The sequence below is a fragment of the Ornithodoros turicata genome, unplaced genomic scaffold (assembly GCF_037126465.1).
Source record: "Ornithodoros turicata isolate Travis unplaced genomic scaffold, ASM3712646v1 ctg00000895.1, whole genome shotgun sequence".
In the NCBI taxonomy this organism is placed as follows: Eukaryota; Metazoa; Arthropoda; class Arachnida; order Ixodida; family Argasidae; genus Ornithodoros; species Ornithodoros turicata.
Genome location: NW_026999412.1, coordinates 211,095 through 227,320, shown reverse-complemented (window position 1 = coordinate 227,320; position 16,226 = coordinate 211,095). Strand labels below are relative to the sequence as shown.

The window sequence follows — 16,226 nt, the reverse complement described above, 5'->3', positions numbered from 1 at the left end:
CTATGCTTGGTGCCATGCATGCTTTCGTGGCAGCAAAATGTGCGTTTGCTGTCATGCATTCTTTGATGGCATCATGGACGATCCACCTGCCATTGCTACAAAAGCTATGTCACTGTGGCGTTTTCATAGTCAGAACAAAAGAGAGGAAGTCACCCGGGCGCACCACGTTTAGTGACAGCAGTTTCTCTTACCCTTTTTCTGTTTTGTGCTGACGGGAAATGGGAGTTTGTTTCGTGGAAAATTGACTAGATATATCAAAACCAGAAACTGATCCACCTTTGTGTCCCGTGTGAGATGCAGATTTGGCGTGTCGGGTGCGGATGATACAGGATGGGATGACAAATGTGGGTGTAGGAGTTTGTTCGCAGTTGCGGATGCGGATCGGAGCGAGAAGTGTTTTGCACGGACACGGGTCAGATGTGGAGGTCAAACAGCTCATCTGCGCAGGGCTTTAGTGCTGCTCAGTCGCGCCGGTCTTGGGTGTATCAGTGCGTGATTACACTCCGCCCGTTGCATACATTCTCAAGTGGAACCGCGTGTCTGTGTAGCAACCGCCGTAACCAGAAGGGCTGTTTTTTGAAGTGGGAACAATGTGGAACTTTTCAGTGGCGCAAACAAAGAGAAGGAAGACAAACTGCACAAAAGCAAACACCACATTTATAATGTAATACAGCCACCTGCATCTCTGTCAAACAAACAAACACATACACATGGTACATACGCCGAGAGGATGGTCATTTGATGTCTAAAACAAAATCCTGGCTTGCTAGTAAAGACTAGGCACATCTCCCTGACAGCCATTTGTGACATCATGTTTTCATTGAGTCTCGTATTAATTTCGTTTTTTTAGCACATCACTCCGCACATCACTGAAGCCTACATCATGTGTCTGCTATATTCATACAAATATGTGAGGTGACAACATATTCTGTGAACGATAAAAGAGATAGGGCGCAGACTAACTGGTGCATGATGATGAAGGAACGAATAACCGAGAGACATGGGACAGGAAGACAAGCACTCTTGTTCTTGTCTTCGTATCCCGTGTCTCTTGGTTATTGACGTTATTCGACATACTTTTACATTACCATGCTCTTACAGAACCACAACCATGTCAAAACCACGTGCTTTATTTTGTCCGACCATTTACTTGGAATTCTCTTTGAAGAACAGCTGGTACTCAAAATGGGCATCAGTTATTTTTCGCGCGTTGTCTCGAGACAGCCTCTGTGGCAAGACAATTGGAACAATTGTTGCGGATAGGCATGGCTGCATCAAACATAGCCACCTCTGTTTGTTGCATGTGTTGCAAGTAGAATGCATGTGATTGGTAACAAGGATGGTTTTCTTCTTTTTTTTTTTTTTTTTCCTGTATATTCAAGGTCAACAGCTGCCTTTACCCCCTCATTATTGCCCCACTCCTAGGAGGTTACAGAACTTCAGCAGGATTGCGCGTTTATATGTACCGATAAATGCTGCACCAATGTCTGCAAGCGATTGCTGTAAGCTGGCTCGTTGCATGACCTACTTTTCGTTCCTTTTTTTTTTTATTAACAGGTTCCCCTCCTTCTAAATTGCCAACATTCCGAAGGTACCTCCTCCCCACACAGCAGGTATTCGATTTGATGAGTGAAATCAGCGTCCTTAACGTGTAGACGTCCATACAGTGACTGCTATAGCCCAAGCCGCACAACGTATTGAAGGTCGAGTGCAATAGGGGTGGAGGGGTGGGTGGGGAAGGCCTTGAACAAGCTCGTGAAGCTAAAGAGCTTTGATAAGACACATACTGTCCACCCCTGTCGCACTCAACTTTCAGTACATTGTGTTGCTTGGGAGCTAACACAAATATTGAAGGCGGTTACTTGAGCACATTTCAAATTTGAGTACGGCGTGTGGGATGCACAGAGTGATTTTGGTTTGGGAAGGCAAAGAAGACACTTAAAATACCGTATTTATTCGGTTCGAGGCCGATACTTTTTCAAAATTTCTAGCTGCGAAACTACGGGTCTGGGCTCAGATTCGAGGACGCGGTCAGGTTTATTCCTGTGGGTAGTTATCTGGCATTGCAGTCCGTCCTTAGTGCGGTAACACACCTGCCAGCCCGCATGATGCGAGAGCAAGTATTCCTGCTACTCTCCCCAGTAGAAACGTCGGTGCTAGTGAGCACCTGTCAAGCCTCTCCAACTACCTATAGAGGCGCTCAAGTCTTCCTCGAGGTGGCAGAGAAAAGAATGATTGCCGATCAATTATGGTACCGTAGATGAATACATCGCCTGCTTCATGCCTTCTTCCACGAGACATGCTTAAAAAATTGCACAAATAACATAACTTGCGCATGGTTTTCTGCTGTTTTCGCTGTTTTCGTTCCAGCCGCTCCTGTGTTTGCCCTCTTTCCCTTCTCGACATTGAATGTTCTTCTCCGCGGTAGTTTTGCACTACCAGCTCCAGTGGCATAGTGGTTAGAGTGATCGCTTTCCACGCCGAGACTGGGAGGTGACACGGGTTCGAATCCTGTCACTAGCTGTGCTGTCCGAGGTTTTCCCTGGGTTTTCCAAAGACTTTCCAGATGAATGTCGGCACAGTTCCCCTTGAAGTCGGCCCAGGACACATACTAACCCCCCTGTCCCCCACTCCTTCCTGCTGTCCTCTCTTCTTCTGTCCACATCTATACGCCGCTCATAGCCATAGTTGCTTCGGGGCGCTAACACGGAATTTAAAAAAAAAAAGTTTTACACTGCGTAATCGAGCAGTGCTCTTGCTGTTTTGAGTTCTGTAAGCCAGGAAACTCCGTCGCACACGAAGCGGAGTTGCGGCAGTTGCGGGTCAGCGCAAAATATACCTGTCATCTGCTGTTACTATAAGTCATTGAGTGCTTCTGGCGGGATCCACTAGGTGGCGAGCAGCCAGCTGGAGAGGCGAATACGTACTTCTCTGGTGACGACCAGCATTTACACTGTTGTGCCAGTCGCCGTAGTGTCGCACATTCAACAACCGCTCAACCTACTCAGCATTCACACCTCGCTGGAACCCACGTGGATCGCAGCAGTCTTGTTCACGCCATCCCGCTGCGACCGTCACAAGCCGTGTGCTTAGTCGTCCATCACCCACACGTCGTCCTCATTCTCCTCCTCTTGCTGTTGACACGGACATCAACCACATGCTCTGCTCCGTGTCTGAGGGAGGAAGTGATGTGCGGGCCGTGAATGCTGCCATCTACTGCCTACCTGCCAGTTCTGCCTGCACAGTGCTAGCGTGAGGCCATGGACGTCTCCCTGCTGGTACACACCACCATCGCTGGTCAGAGCTAGTGTATAGGGACATCACCTCCTCTACAGCTTTCAGGAACTATGACTGAAGCCTCTGCTTTCTTTGTTAGTTTAGGTTTTTCCTTGTCAAGGACTGGGTTGTGAGAAATGTTTTCCAGGAGGTCGTGTCTCCTACGAAGCAAGCTAGCGAGAACGTAGATGGGTAGAAATCCAGCGAGCCTTTAGAGAAGTACGAACGGAATTCCCTCAGAACAGGAGCCGTCGATATTTCGAATACAGACTGTTCTTCGAAGAACAGTTGTTTGAAGTTGTTGAAGAACTGTTCTTCTTCATCGAAGAGAACATATGAACAAGAACATGAACATATTCTTAGTTAGGCATTTACTGATGTGTGCTCATGCTGAGGAATCCAAACATTTTTACTTGTTGCCGACCATGCACAAGAAGCACTGGTTTCGCGACATCAAATGCAATGACTTCCACGATGAACGCTATCTACTCTAAGCTGTTTTGATTGCCCTCACCAGCAATCTGTAAGAAAGTAAGATTAACCATACGTTCATGTTATAAGCACCACGGAGGCCTTGTGGGAAAACGTAATGCTAAACTGGCATCATTACAGTTTTAATGACGATGACATTAGTCAGTAGTAATGATAATGACATTAGTAGGTTTATCTTATTTATTTATATATTTATTTGTGCCTATCGACAACACCTGCCCCTTGGCAGGAACAGCTCTCTATTCATGCGCCACGAAGGATCAACTCGTGCTTCTTCGTGACCGAAATCAAAACCTGGGTTTTTCCCGCATTTGTATGTGGCCACGGAATCCCACGATCCCTGTTGATGTGCACATATGCGTATATCTGTGCGTTATTTTTGGAATGCTTACCAAACATCAAGTAATGACTAGAGAAGAAAATTGGTGCTACGGAAACGAAGTGTTTATATTAATCTATATTGTTTAGAGTTTATGAATTACCTACACCAAATAACAATAGTACTGGGATGTGGCACACTTGCACACTGTCGCTTTTTGCGACGTAAATTCAACTTCTGCGATAATTATGACTCTGGTGTGAATTACTTCGCATGGTGCATCTTACCGCCTACTTAACAGTTCTATAGCAAGAAAACATGGTGTTAAAAGTGACTTCTGTGCAACTTTAAGGAATACTGGAGTGCTGGATGTGTCTGAACAAAACTGTGGATGACTGCTGTGTTTCAGTCTTCCACATATAATGTCGCCTGCAGTATGACATCACATTTTTGTTGTGCAGCAATGTTGTGCCTTAGTTCCTTGAGTGAATGATATTTATACGTTAGTCTACTACAGTCTAAACTCGTTAATATGACCAAGTCCGTTACTGCCTAAAAGCGAATGGTCATACTAACAAGAAACACCTGGAAAATACCCTTCTCTCTCCCCCCTCCAATCCCCAACACATATGCTGTGTGTGGGTCTACTACATATGCTGAGAAGCGGAAGATTTATTGGTTTATTTGCAACTTATATCTGAGAGAAATCTGCTAAAAGTGCCGGTTTTGTCAGCTCTGTCCACTTGTGCTTGGTTCAAGCCATGCTCAATGTGTTATCTGCATCGACAATGACCACAATGGTCATGCGTCCATGGGATCCTGTCCTCTTAAGTACCTAGTGCTTGCTGTACAAGAACTTTGACTACAATGAATCCACTGAAAACAGGAGTGTGCATTGGACGACATCATGCACACGTGCGTCACCTGGGGCCGCTGTACTTTGTGGAATAGAAGGGTTCAAGTTTGCTGGTCATAAGAGGGGCAGGACGCTACTGTTCTCCCCTGATCGTCCTCATAACTCTGTGCATAGCCTGTGAGGTCAACAGTCAGCAGTCGTAATAATGGGGGCAGAGTACACGTGTTCTACCCAATCCGTCCTCAAAAGTCCAATCTGTATGAAGTTTGGGGAAGAAATGGTTCCCTAGTCACAAGGCGAGGATGTCATATTAACGAGTGAGGACTGTACCAAACTGTCTGCGCTCTCAATGTCCAATTTCTGCGCTTCCAGGAGCAAAAGAAAGCAGTGGTGTGCTCCATGTTAAGGACCAGCCCAGTGGCACGTGTGATCAAGCGTCTTCAGGATGCACTTCTTCCAATGTACAGATAGAGATCGTCACAACAACAGTTGAACCACGATTCGGAAACACTGCACTGATCACTACCCTCGGTCGATCAGCTGAGCAACCTTCAGACCAGAGCGAGACTCAGGAGGCAAGCAAATCATCGATGTTCAGCCACGTGAAGGACAGTCTTGTTAAGTGCAGCTGTACTGCAGAGTGCAGCTGTAGTGGTAGCCTGGCGCGACACAAGCAGGGACACACGGGCAAGAAACCCTACACATGTGATCTTTGTCCTGCGGAGTTTAGCCACCGCCGATCCTTGTTATATCACAAGCGAGCACACACGGGCGAGAAGCCACACAAGTGCAATCTATGTCCTGCAGAGTTCATGGACGGCGCGAAGTTGCGACTTCACAGGCAAACACACACGGGTGAAAAGCCGTACAAGTGCGATGTGTGCCCTGCAGAGTTCCGCCAGAGCAAGAGTCTGCGCAGTCACAAGTGGGCACACGAGGGCAAGAAGCCCTACAAGTGCGATCTCTGTCCTGCGCAGTTCTCCCATGGCACAAGCCTGTTGTATCACAAACAAAAACACACAGGCAAGAAGCCCTACAAGTGTGATCTCTGTCCTGCAGAGTTCTCCCACCCCACAGCCCTGAAGTATCACACGCGAAAACATGCAGGCGAGAAGCCTTTCAAGTGTGACCTCTGCCCTGCCATGTTCACCCAGAACACAAGCTTGCGGTTTCACAAGCTGACTCACGTGAGCGAGGGGCCCTACAAGTGCGATCTTTGTACTGCGAAGTTCACCTGTAAGAACATCCTGTCGCGCCACAAGCGGATACACACGAGTGAGAAACCATACAAGGACATTCCTGTTCCACAAACTTGAGGCAAATTACAAACCTGCAATGTTACTGTAAGTGGACCGACAACCTCTGTCCTGTAGTGCTCAGCCACAGTACAAACATCCCCTGGTCTGCGAATCAGGTGCAGGCAGAGCAAGACCCTGTGGCTTAGGATAGCAGCTCTACAAGTGTACAGTCCACGTGCACATGAAAGAGGCACACAAATATCACCTTTTTTCTGTCACATGCCCTTAGCGTGATGACCTAAAAGAGCACATGGCAGTGTACAGGGAGAAAAGCCTGTACAGATGCAGTCTGTATGCTAGGGAATCTTATTTCTGCCGGATATTTATTTAAAACTCAAACACATGAACAGACCGAGGTAATACCCTTGTCACACGGCAAACGCCGAATGGCATTCCAAGCTAATGGCAATCGCGCCGAATGTCATTCGCAAATGATGTTAGCATCGATGATTAAGACACCAGGGCTGAACCACGTCCTACTCGATCATAACGACAGTGTCACAGGAACCCCTTCCCAGCACAGCATTCAGAAACTAGCGGTGGCGCTATTCATTGCTCTGGCTATTGTATAACTCAGTTTCTGCAATGGTTTGTACTTAGCTTGGCCTTAGTATTTTTGCGCAAGTGGTGGGTGTCTCATGGGAGAGGCTTCTTTCTAAAGTTGATTGTCATCGTCATTCTATGCGTTTCCATAGAAGCTGTTGCTGTCGTCTGCTATGGTAGTCGTGTGTACACAGTCTGCGTGTTCAAAATTCAAATCCATTGTTCAGTCATGATAAAGATCTCTCGGGTCGATGAATAGCGCCCTTAGTGGATCGTGTGGATGGGCTCCTCATATGAGTTGCTGATTATGACATGGTCATTATAATCTAGTAGAGTCTAGTCAGTCTTGTACAGTCAAGAGGCATTCTATGAAATGGAGTTCAATGAGTTGGCATTGCTGCTTTTTTGAAAAAATAAAAAGATAAACAAGACATATGTTATTGGGTCACTATCGATGCATAATCCCACTGCAATAAAATCTGAGAAAAGTACAGGAGGCTGTGCACACATACCTTACTGCAAAAAATAGTGTTACGTAAAGAGCGTAGAGAAAGCAGGCGAGCTGGTGATAATTGATCTTCATAACGAACCCTGAGACTGTGGAAAAAACACACTAAACAGGACTCCCGTTTGGCGTGTTTTTTAGTTGCTGTTTTTGTGTTCAGATAAATAGTGTTACCTTTTTTCCTTTGCATAAAACCTTGACAGAGAGGAGCAAAAAAAAGAGAATACCATCATATTCCTTGCTTTATTGTAGCACAGCCAAGCGATGTATAAGCAAATGAATGATGTTGCGCATTAGTATAGAAAACATAAATGCTTTCCCACGATATCAATACCTCCAACATCAGGAGCAGCACATGGATGGCATCAATAGGACTGGCACAATATCTGCATAAAACTGAGTTTTCACAAGGGAAGTAGGACGGAAGCCATAAAGGAGTACGGAGGGCTGTCCAAAAAAAGTTTCCGATTAAGACATCTGATGAAAGTGTGTGTCATTTTATCGAATGGCGCTAAAGAGTTTGATGTGTGCAGTTTGTTTCCCAGAAAAAAAAAAAAAAAACTCTCATAAACATGGGTTCACACCTTCACCCTTAACTTGCCACTCTGGGGGCCCTATCCTGGTCAAAGTAATCTACCTCGATTACTTGAAATCTCTTCTGTCATTGGTGCAAAATCGAAAAAGGCGTGAATATTAAAACTGGTTGACACCTTGTATCAACCAATCGCCCCACATGTTATCTTGGAAAGCGACCCGCCTTATCGGTGTTTCCTCCTGAGAATCCGAAGGCCACACCTGTGATCTGCCCGCCCTGTCTTGTTGCTTCGGTTCTTAGATGTCGGAAACAGAAAACTCTACCGGCGTAAAACTGAATTGCGTGGAAAATGCACCGAAAAGCACGCTCGTAATTTCCTTTTTTGCTGTTTGTCATTTTTCTTGACGTACAGGTGTGCAAGACGGCAACGTTTGTGTGACACCGTGATTGTACTTCGCATTTATAATTCGGTATCTGCCCGTGAGACGGCGCTGATGGCAAGCAACAAAACCAGAGGAGGCACCAGTGGAGTGCAGCTGTAGCTTCCACAGTTTCGCCACGAAAACCACTGCCCCCCTTGACCACGTGATCATCCGTAACGAATCACGACAAAATAGCCGGAAAACGGCGCCAAAGAGCGCGCGCTGGCTGATCGAACTGCGCATGTGCGTTGCGTGCCCTCTCCACACCCTCTCACTCATCTCCTCCCCCCCCCCCCCCCCCCCCCTGTTCCGAGCGCTTCGCCAGGTCATCTGCTAATATTATCGGGAAGCAGAAAATGAAAATCCAGAAGACGAAGGAATTCACATGTACAAATTTATTGACACGGTAAACATATACACAAGAAGCAACATTTGAATGCAAGTAAATCTACACGATTATTACAGAATACTGCAGAATAAACAGAGAATAAATAGCGCCGAGCAACAGAAAGCGTGACTATCATATTATACAATCCTTAAGGGAACCTATTCGGTTTGGAGAAAGTAGATATTATTATACATATCTATAGCACGTGATGAGTCGCAGAAGTCATCCGCTTCATCCCAGCACAACTGTCGAATTTTCGGTGACAGGGGCCACATGCTCGCGGATCGCAGGGCCACGAACAGCTGTCGGTGTCTGAATGAAAAAACAAAAAACAAGGGAACCTGTTAATAATATGGTAAACCGGAGCACAGGCAACGTTAATTGGCTGAATACGCTCTATAAGACATGCCAGCGTTACGCGTCTAACGTCGACTAATGCCAAAATTGGAGGAGCCCTGCGTACGCGATGCACGCTGTTTTCCTTTTCATGCACACCAGTGTACTAAGCATCAGACACATTCAAACAGCGGAACAAAACGCAAGAAGCAACGCCACGCAGAATCATCAACCAGATCATGACTGTTAACCGGCAGAAAGTGATGTAATACGGGGCAAGGTGCACACAGTTAGGCGACAGTATTAAACGTCTGATCACTGACATGCATCATACGTTTGTCTGCTTACCTTTCATGCAGGCGTTCATCCATGGCTCGAAGATCTTCGAAATCCACGAAACGAAATTACCGCCTGCTCACATAGGCAAACGCGAGCTACGCAACGGTCAGACGGGTCGGCGCCTCGGAGAAATGAACGCGGGCGAATCCACCGGTTAAATGAGCCTCAGCCAATCATGATCGAGAAGGGTCACGTGGGAGACCGGAGCCAATGGAAAGTAAATAGCTGGAATTTGGCGGGAAATGCCAGTGGCGACACTATTTGCGCGGCCGCGAAACCGGCTTACTGTGCCTCCTCTGCTTTGGCGCCGTTTTCCGGCTATTTTGTCGTGATTCGTTACGGATGATCACGTGGTCAAGGGGGGCGGTGGTTTTCGTGGCGAAACTGTGGAAGCTACAGCTGCACTCCACTGACAAAACGATGAAAGCGCGAAGGATCATTGCAAAGGGTCGAACGGACAGTGTGACGCGAGCTGTAAACGCGTTTATGAGAAATCGGTTCGTGCTTTAAATCTTGAGCTTTATTTATGAGCTTTTCTTTATATTTTTCTGTGTGTTCGTGTGCTCGATATGCGAAATGATAATTCGCATTTCAATATGATTCTTTTGCTGTCTATGCAACGCATTGACAAGCGGCCATTCAACCTAGCGAAGATCCTCGGTCCGTGGTCGAACGCTGCCCACCAGACGCAGGGCCTTCGTCTTCTGGCGGAGTACTTGTGCTCCACCGGTCTGGCGACGGCTCTTTGAAAGCCCCATCATCATCCCTGCATCCTCCCCCAACGCGAAATAGGGCAGTGTACCGCCTCAGTGGCGGTGAATCGCCCACCCCATCACCATCCAATGTATCTGTGTGTGTGTTGCTCGTGCGCTGTGGGGGTGGTAATGACATCGCAAATGAGATAGTTTTACTCAACAAACAGTGAACTTTGATTGATGAGTTTTTTGTGTGCACACCGCTACGTTGCAATAACATTGATTGTACGACGTGCGGCTCGGACGACGCTTCGAAAAGCCCGCCACTTTTACGCATACGATGCCGCGATCGGCGCAGAGAAACGGTGTTACGCGGTGCTTTTCTATCATTATTAAACAAAAAGAAGAAAGATATGAATTTCTTGTTGTGACGAGCACATACAGACTTTATACAACACAATAAACGGAAATGCACATGCGGACACATCACGAAACCCATCGCCGCTCAAAGTAATCGACCCTCTTTCGCTACATTACTTTTCAGCTTTCAAACTAATCTTTTACGTCATTGTTACATCGAAATGACGTAGGGTCACGGTCTGAGATTAGGGCCGAGAGGCTGCGAAGGAAAACTAGGTATAAATTTCAATTGAAACGGGCGGGATTTAAGGGCGGAGTATTTCGTGGCAGCCCCGCCCTACAGCTTGTGACGTAAAGTAATCGAGGTTGATTACTTTTGATGAGGATAAGGCCCCGGGTATGACAAGAGGGAGAAGGTGTGAAGCCACATCACCGATGGCGTTGGAAGGAGAACTCGTTCTGTTTCAGTGGTCAGTGCCTTGTCCCTTTGCCACCGGAAACCTGTTTTGCAAGTTCTCCCAAGGAATTAGGGATTGAAAGAGTGGCTGAATCATTACCGAGCCAGCAGAAAGGCTTTTTCAGAACCCCGAACAGCTGAGTAGCAGCAACATTTCTCTTGACCAATCAGCGAGCGTTCTCCTTATAGCGTCAGCATGAGGTTCCAGCGGATCTCAGGCTGGCACTGCTCTTCGCCGTTTCGCACGGTCGCTTTTTACGATGTAACTTCAACTTCTGCGATAATTATGACTCTGTGATGTGAATTACTTCGCATGGTGTATTTTACTGGTGTACATAACAGTTTTATAGGAAGAAAACAGGGTGTTAAAAGTGACTTCGTTGCTACTTTAAGGAATACAGTAGCACTGCATGTGTCTGAACAAGACTGTGGATGGCTGCTGGGTTTCAGTCTTCCATATATAATGTTACCTCTAATATGACATCACGTTTTTCCACAATATTGTGCCTTAGTTTCCTAGCAAATGCTATAGTTATGTTAGCCGACTGCAGTCTAAACTCGTTAATATGACCAAGTCCGTACCCGCCGAAAAGTGAATGGGCATACTAGCAAGGAACACTTGAAAAATATCAATCCTCCCCCTGACACTCATTGCGTGTGGATCTACTACGTATCCTGAGAAGCAGAGGATTTATTGATTTTTGTCAAAAGTGTCTGTCTTGTCATCTCTGTCCACTTGTGCTTCGTTCCAGCCATGCTCAATGTGTTATCTGCATCGACAATGACCACAACGGTCAAGCATCCAAGGGTCCTCTCCTCCTGAGTACTTACTGCTTCCTGTGCATGAACCATGACTCACATTGAATCCATCTGAAAACAGGATTGTGCTTTGGACAACATCATCCACACATGTGTCACATGGGGCCGCTGTACTTTGTGGAACAGGAGATTGCAAGTCGGCTGGTCATAAGAGGGGCAGGACGCTACTGTTCTCCCCAGATCGTCCTCAAAACTCTGCGTATAGCCTGTGACGTCAACAGTCAGTGGTCATAGGAATGGGGGCAGAGTACACCTGTTCTACCCAATCCGTCCTCAGAAGTCTGGGAAAGTCTCGGGGGTACCAAACTGTCTGCGCTCTCAATATCCAAGTTCTGTACTTTCAGGAGTGAAAGAAAGCAGTGGTAGGCTCCATGTTAAGGACCAGCCCAGTGGCACATGTGACTAAGCGTCTTTGGGTTGCACTTCTTCAAATGTACAGATCGAGATCGGCGCAACAACAGTTGAACCACAAATCAAAAGCACTGCACTGACCACTACAGACGGTCGACCTGCTGAGCAACCTTCAGACCAGAGCGATGTGAAGAGGATGGCAAACCATCAACGTTTGGCTACGAGAAAGACAGGTGTGAGTGCAAATTTTATTTGCCTGCGTGCATTGATGCTGGCCATTTGGAGGTTCATCTCAAAACTCACAAAACAAAGACATTTAGCTGCAACACATGTTCCCTGTCAACTCTGCGAGTGCATGCAAAACATCACACAGGAGAAGGGTTGCACAAGACTAAGGTACCTGCCCTGCAGGGTCCCGTCACAGTATCTGCCTATGGCATCACAAGCACACACACACATGGACAAGAAGGGCTACAAGCGTGATCTCTGTCCTGCAGAGTTGAGCCATAACACAAGCCTGTCCCGTCACGAGCAAAAACACATGGACGAGAAGCCCCATAAGTGTGATCTCTGAACTGCACAGTTCAGCTGTAGCGGGAACCTGTTGCGCCACACACGGGAACACTGGGGCGAGAAGCCATACAAGTGTGATGTCTGCCCTGCGAAGCAAACGGCAATGGACGTTGTGGGAATCATTCCCACTCTTGGGGTCGTGCTCGCCCGTCTGGCCGATGTAGGATCGCTGTGCCAACTCAATATCAAAACGAAGGTTTATTTCATGCCCTTTTTCAACCAAACGAGGCTGCCCGGAACAGTACAGATGCAGCATTTGCCTCCAGGTCAATGTCCCGTCGCCTCTCCCTATTTGCCGGCTTCCTGTCCCTCTCCCCAGGCTCCTTCTTGCCATTCCCCTGGCAGCGGTGCCCCCATAGGTCCTCGCAACGTGGGTCAAAAATCGTTGGAGGCCTTCCTCCAGAATTATAAAGCCCGACACTCCCATCTTGCAGAAGGCTGGGGTATCCCACGAAGGGGAGGGAGGTCTGCAGCGAACCATGTGACCATCCTTCAGTCTATCGTCCCTGCTGCCTCGCCCATTAACTTCGCTTCCTCTGACGGCACTCATCAAACTCAAGAGTTACCTGGAAATGTGTGACTGATTTTCCCCATGGTGTCTGGTTCAGAAAAAAAAAGGCACTAAATTTAGATTATGTACAACGTTCGTGCGCGATGTTAGTGTATCACACGGAGGCAGGAACGACATATCAAAGTCCTCACTGCTTCTACGAAGTACCAGGGTCATGCAGAAAAGCAGGACCATTAATACTTTACTCTGAGACTACTGCGAGGACAGCCTGATATGTACCGAATGCTTCCACGGGCTTTGTGGTGGAGCACAACCTTCCGCCGATCATTAGTGACCACGTGGGACTGCTGTTCCGGAAGATGTTCCCGAAACGTGACGAAACGAAGCGATACGACTGTGCTGTTGACAGGTGTACCCTGAAAGTTTTCTATGCCGAAATTAGAAACTTTCGAGCGCACGAAATTTATATGAATGACCCCCTCCTCGCCGCTTGGTGGACAGTCTCCCAAATTTTGAGTTAATGAGGTTAGCAGTTAATGAGTGATACTGGAGTGTTGGTTGTGTCCGAACAAAGTGGTAGCTCACTGTTGGGTTTCAGTCATCCATGAACAATGTTGCTTCTAACATGGCAACGCATTTTTGTGCAATATTGTGCCTTATTAGTTTCGTGAGCAAATGCTATGCTTACGTAATTCGACTACAAAGCTGTCCGCGCTCTCAATGACGGATTTCTGCAATTTCAGGAGCAACAGAAAGCCATGGTAGGCTCTGTATTAAGGACCAGCCCAGTGGCTCCTGTGATCAAGTGTCTTCAGGTCGCACTTCTTCAAATGTACAGTTCGAGATTGGCGCAACAACGGTTGATCCACAATTCGAAGACTCCGCATTAATCGCTGCTCACGCACAACACATTGAGCAATCTTCCGACCAGAGTGAGAGTCGAGAGGCATGTCGATCATCAACATTCAGCCATGAAAAAGACAGGCTCTATAAGTGCGGGGTTTGTTTGGCTACATGCATCGGCACTGGCCACATGGAGGATCATCTCAAAACTCACAAAATGAAGACATTTGCCTGCAAAACATGTTCTGCAACATTATGTCATGCATCAACTCTGGAAGTGCATGCAAAATGTCAAACGGGAGAAAGGATGTCCAAGGTACGTGGATTTGCGTGTGCATCGAGTGCATACAAGTGCAATCTCAGCCCTGCAGAGTCCAGCCGCAGTATGTGCCTGCAGCGTGACAAGCACACACACAGGATCAAGAAGCGCTACAAGTGTGATATCTGTCCTGCAGAGTTCAGCTATTGCATGAGCCTGACCTACCACAAGCGAAAACACATGGGCATAAAGCCATTCAAATGCAATCTCTGCCCTGCAGAGTTCATCAAGGGTGTGAAGCTGCAAGATCACAAGAGAACACACACGAGTGAGAGACAATACAAGTGTGATCTCTGTCCTGCCCAGTTCATGCACAACATGGTCCTGAAGTATCACAGGCGAAAGCATACAGGCGAGAAGCCCTATAAGTGCGATCTCTGTCCTGCAGATTTCAGCCATGACGCGAGCCTGTTGTATCACAAGCGAAAACACGTGGGCAAGGTGCCCCATAAGTGCGATCTTTGTACTGCAGAGTTTACCCAGAGCTTTAGCCTGTCACGCCACATGCGAAAACACACAGGTGAGAAGCCCATTAAGTGCAATCTGTGTACTGCGGAATTCAGCTGTAGCGCGAACCTGGCGCGCCACAAGCGGGGGCACGCGGGCGAGAAGCCTTACAAGTGTGAGCTCTGTCATGCAGAGTTCAGCCGCAGCCAGTCCTTGTCATATCACAACCGAGCACACGCGGGGGAGAAGCCATACAAGTGCGATCTCTGTCCTGCAGAATTTAGCCAAAGCAAGAGCCTGCTCAGTCACAAGTGGGCGCACGAGGGCAAGAAGCCCTATAAGTGTGATTCCTGTGTTGCAGAGTTCAGCCATCGCACCAGCCTCTTCTATCACAAGCAAAAACACACAGACAAGAACCCTTACAAGTGCGATCTCTGTCCTGCAGAGTTCTCTCATGGCACCAGCCTGTTTAATCACAAGCAAAAGCACACAGGCAGGAAGCCCTATAAGTGTGAGCTCTGTCCTGCAGAGTTCTCCCATGGCTCCAGCCTGAGGTACCACAAGCGAGTACACACAGGCGAGAAGCCCTTCAAGTGCGACCTCTGTCCTGCAGAATTCACCCTGAATACAAACTTGAAGAATCATAAGTGGGCACACGTGAGCGACGGTCCCTACAAGTGCGATCTCTGTACTGCAAAGTTCAACTGTAGCAGCAGCCTGTCGCGCCACAAGCGGATTCACACGAGTGTGAAGCCATAGAAGGGCATTCCTATTCTGCATACTCGAGGCAGATCATGAACCTGCTGCGTCACTGTAAGTGTACCTACACAGGCGTGAAGAAATGCGACCCTCTGTTCCACGGAAAGCCTATGTGCTCCTTGAAGTGACATAACAATTAGGAGTCAGCCAATCAGTATCGTGTTCTCGACAACCGGAGCCAATCACGAACGTGCTTTCAATGGGTCGCGGTTGAAGAACGTCCGTCGTTTGCGAGTTGTGATTGAACGTCCCTGCGTACGAAATGGGAAAAAGTTTGAAATAAAGCACAAAACGGTCTCTCAAAACTGATTTCCTGGAAAGCGTATCGCACTTTTTTTTGTCTAAATATTTAGGTCTGCAGGTTCCACATGAACTGCAATCATTTGCGGTGTCTTGAATGCGCAGAACGGCAAATGGCACTGGCAGACGAAGTCTATGTGTGTCCACGTAGTGAAGGAGGGAGAGGAGGCAATGCGTAGGCTTTCTCCATCTAGGTGGTGTTGCCTCGCCAGTAGACGACGTGACACAGTTGGGATAGAAGCTGTAGAAGTGCAGAGCATAACCTGCTGCTGAGCATAAGGGACAATGCGGGACCGTTGTTCCGGAAGGTGTTCCCGTAACGGGACTTACCGAAGCGGTACGACTGTGCTACTAACGAGTGTACTCTGAAATTTTCCTGGCGGAATTAGAAAATAACATGTGGGATCTTGCAGTTACGCATGGCAAGTGCACACTCTTAAAAAAAAGGTTGTACTTTTAACTCCTTTCCTTGCCACATATATA

The 16,226-nt window shown here is 47.4% G+C and overlaps 1 protein-coding gene across 6 annotated transcripts in view; it reads left to right on the top strand.

Annotated features, from left to right (window-relative positions):
- LOC135375561 (zinc finger protein 883-like) overlaps window positions 1–16,226 on the top strand; it is a 45,953-nt gene that overhangs the window by 15,160 nt on the left and 14,567 nt on the right. For 4 of the 6 annotated variants that reach the window (XM_064608234.1, XM_064608236.1, XM_064608232.1 and 1 more), the window contains one exon: window positions 13,819–15,753. The exons of 1 other annotated variant lie outside the window; for it this stretch is intronic. In XM_064608234.1, coding sequence (XP_064464304.1) covers window positions 13,819–15,443 — 1,625 coding nt within the window. In that variant the 3' untranslated portion in view covers window positions 15,444–15,753. Of the gene's footprint in view, window positions 1–5,315; window positions 7,216–13,818; window positions 15,754–16,226 lie in introns of those variants that run through there. One more of the 6 variants, XM_064608238.1, reaches the window with a different exon arrangement.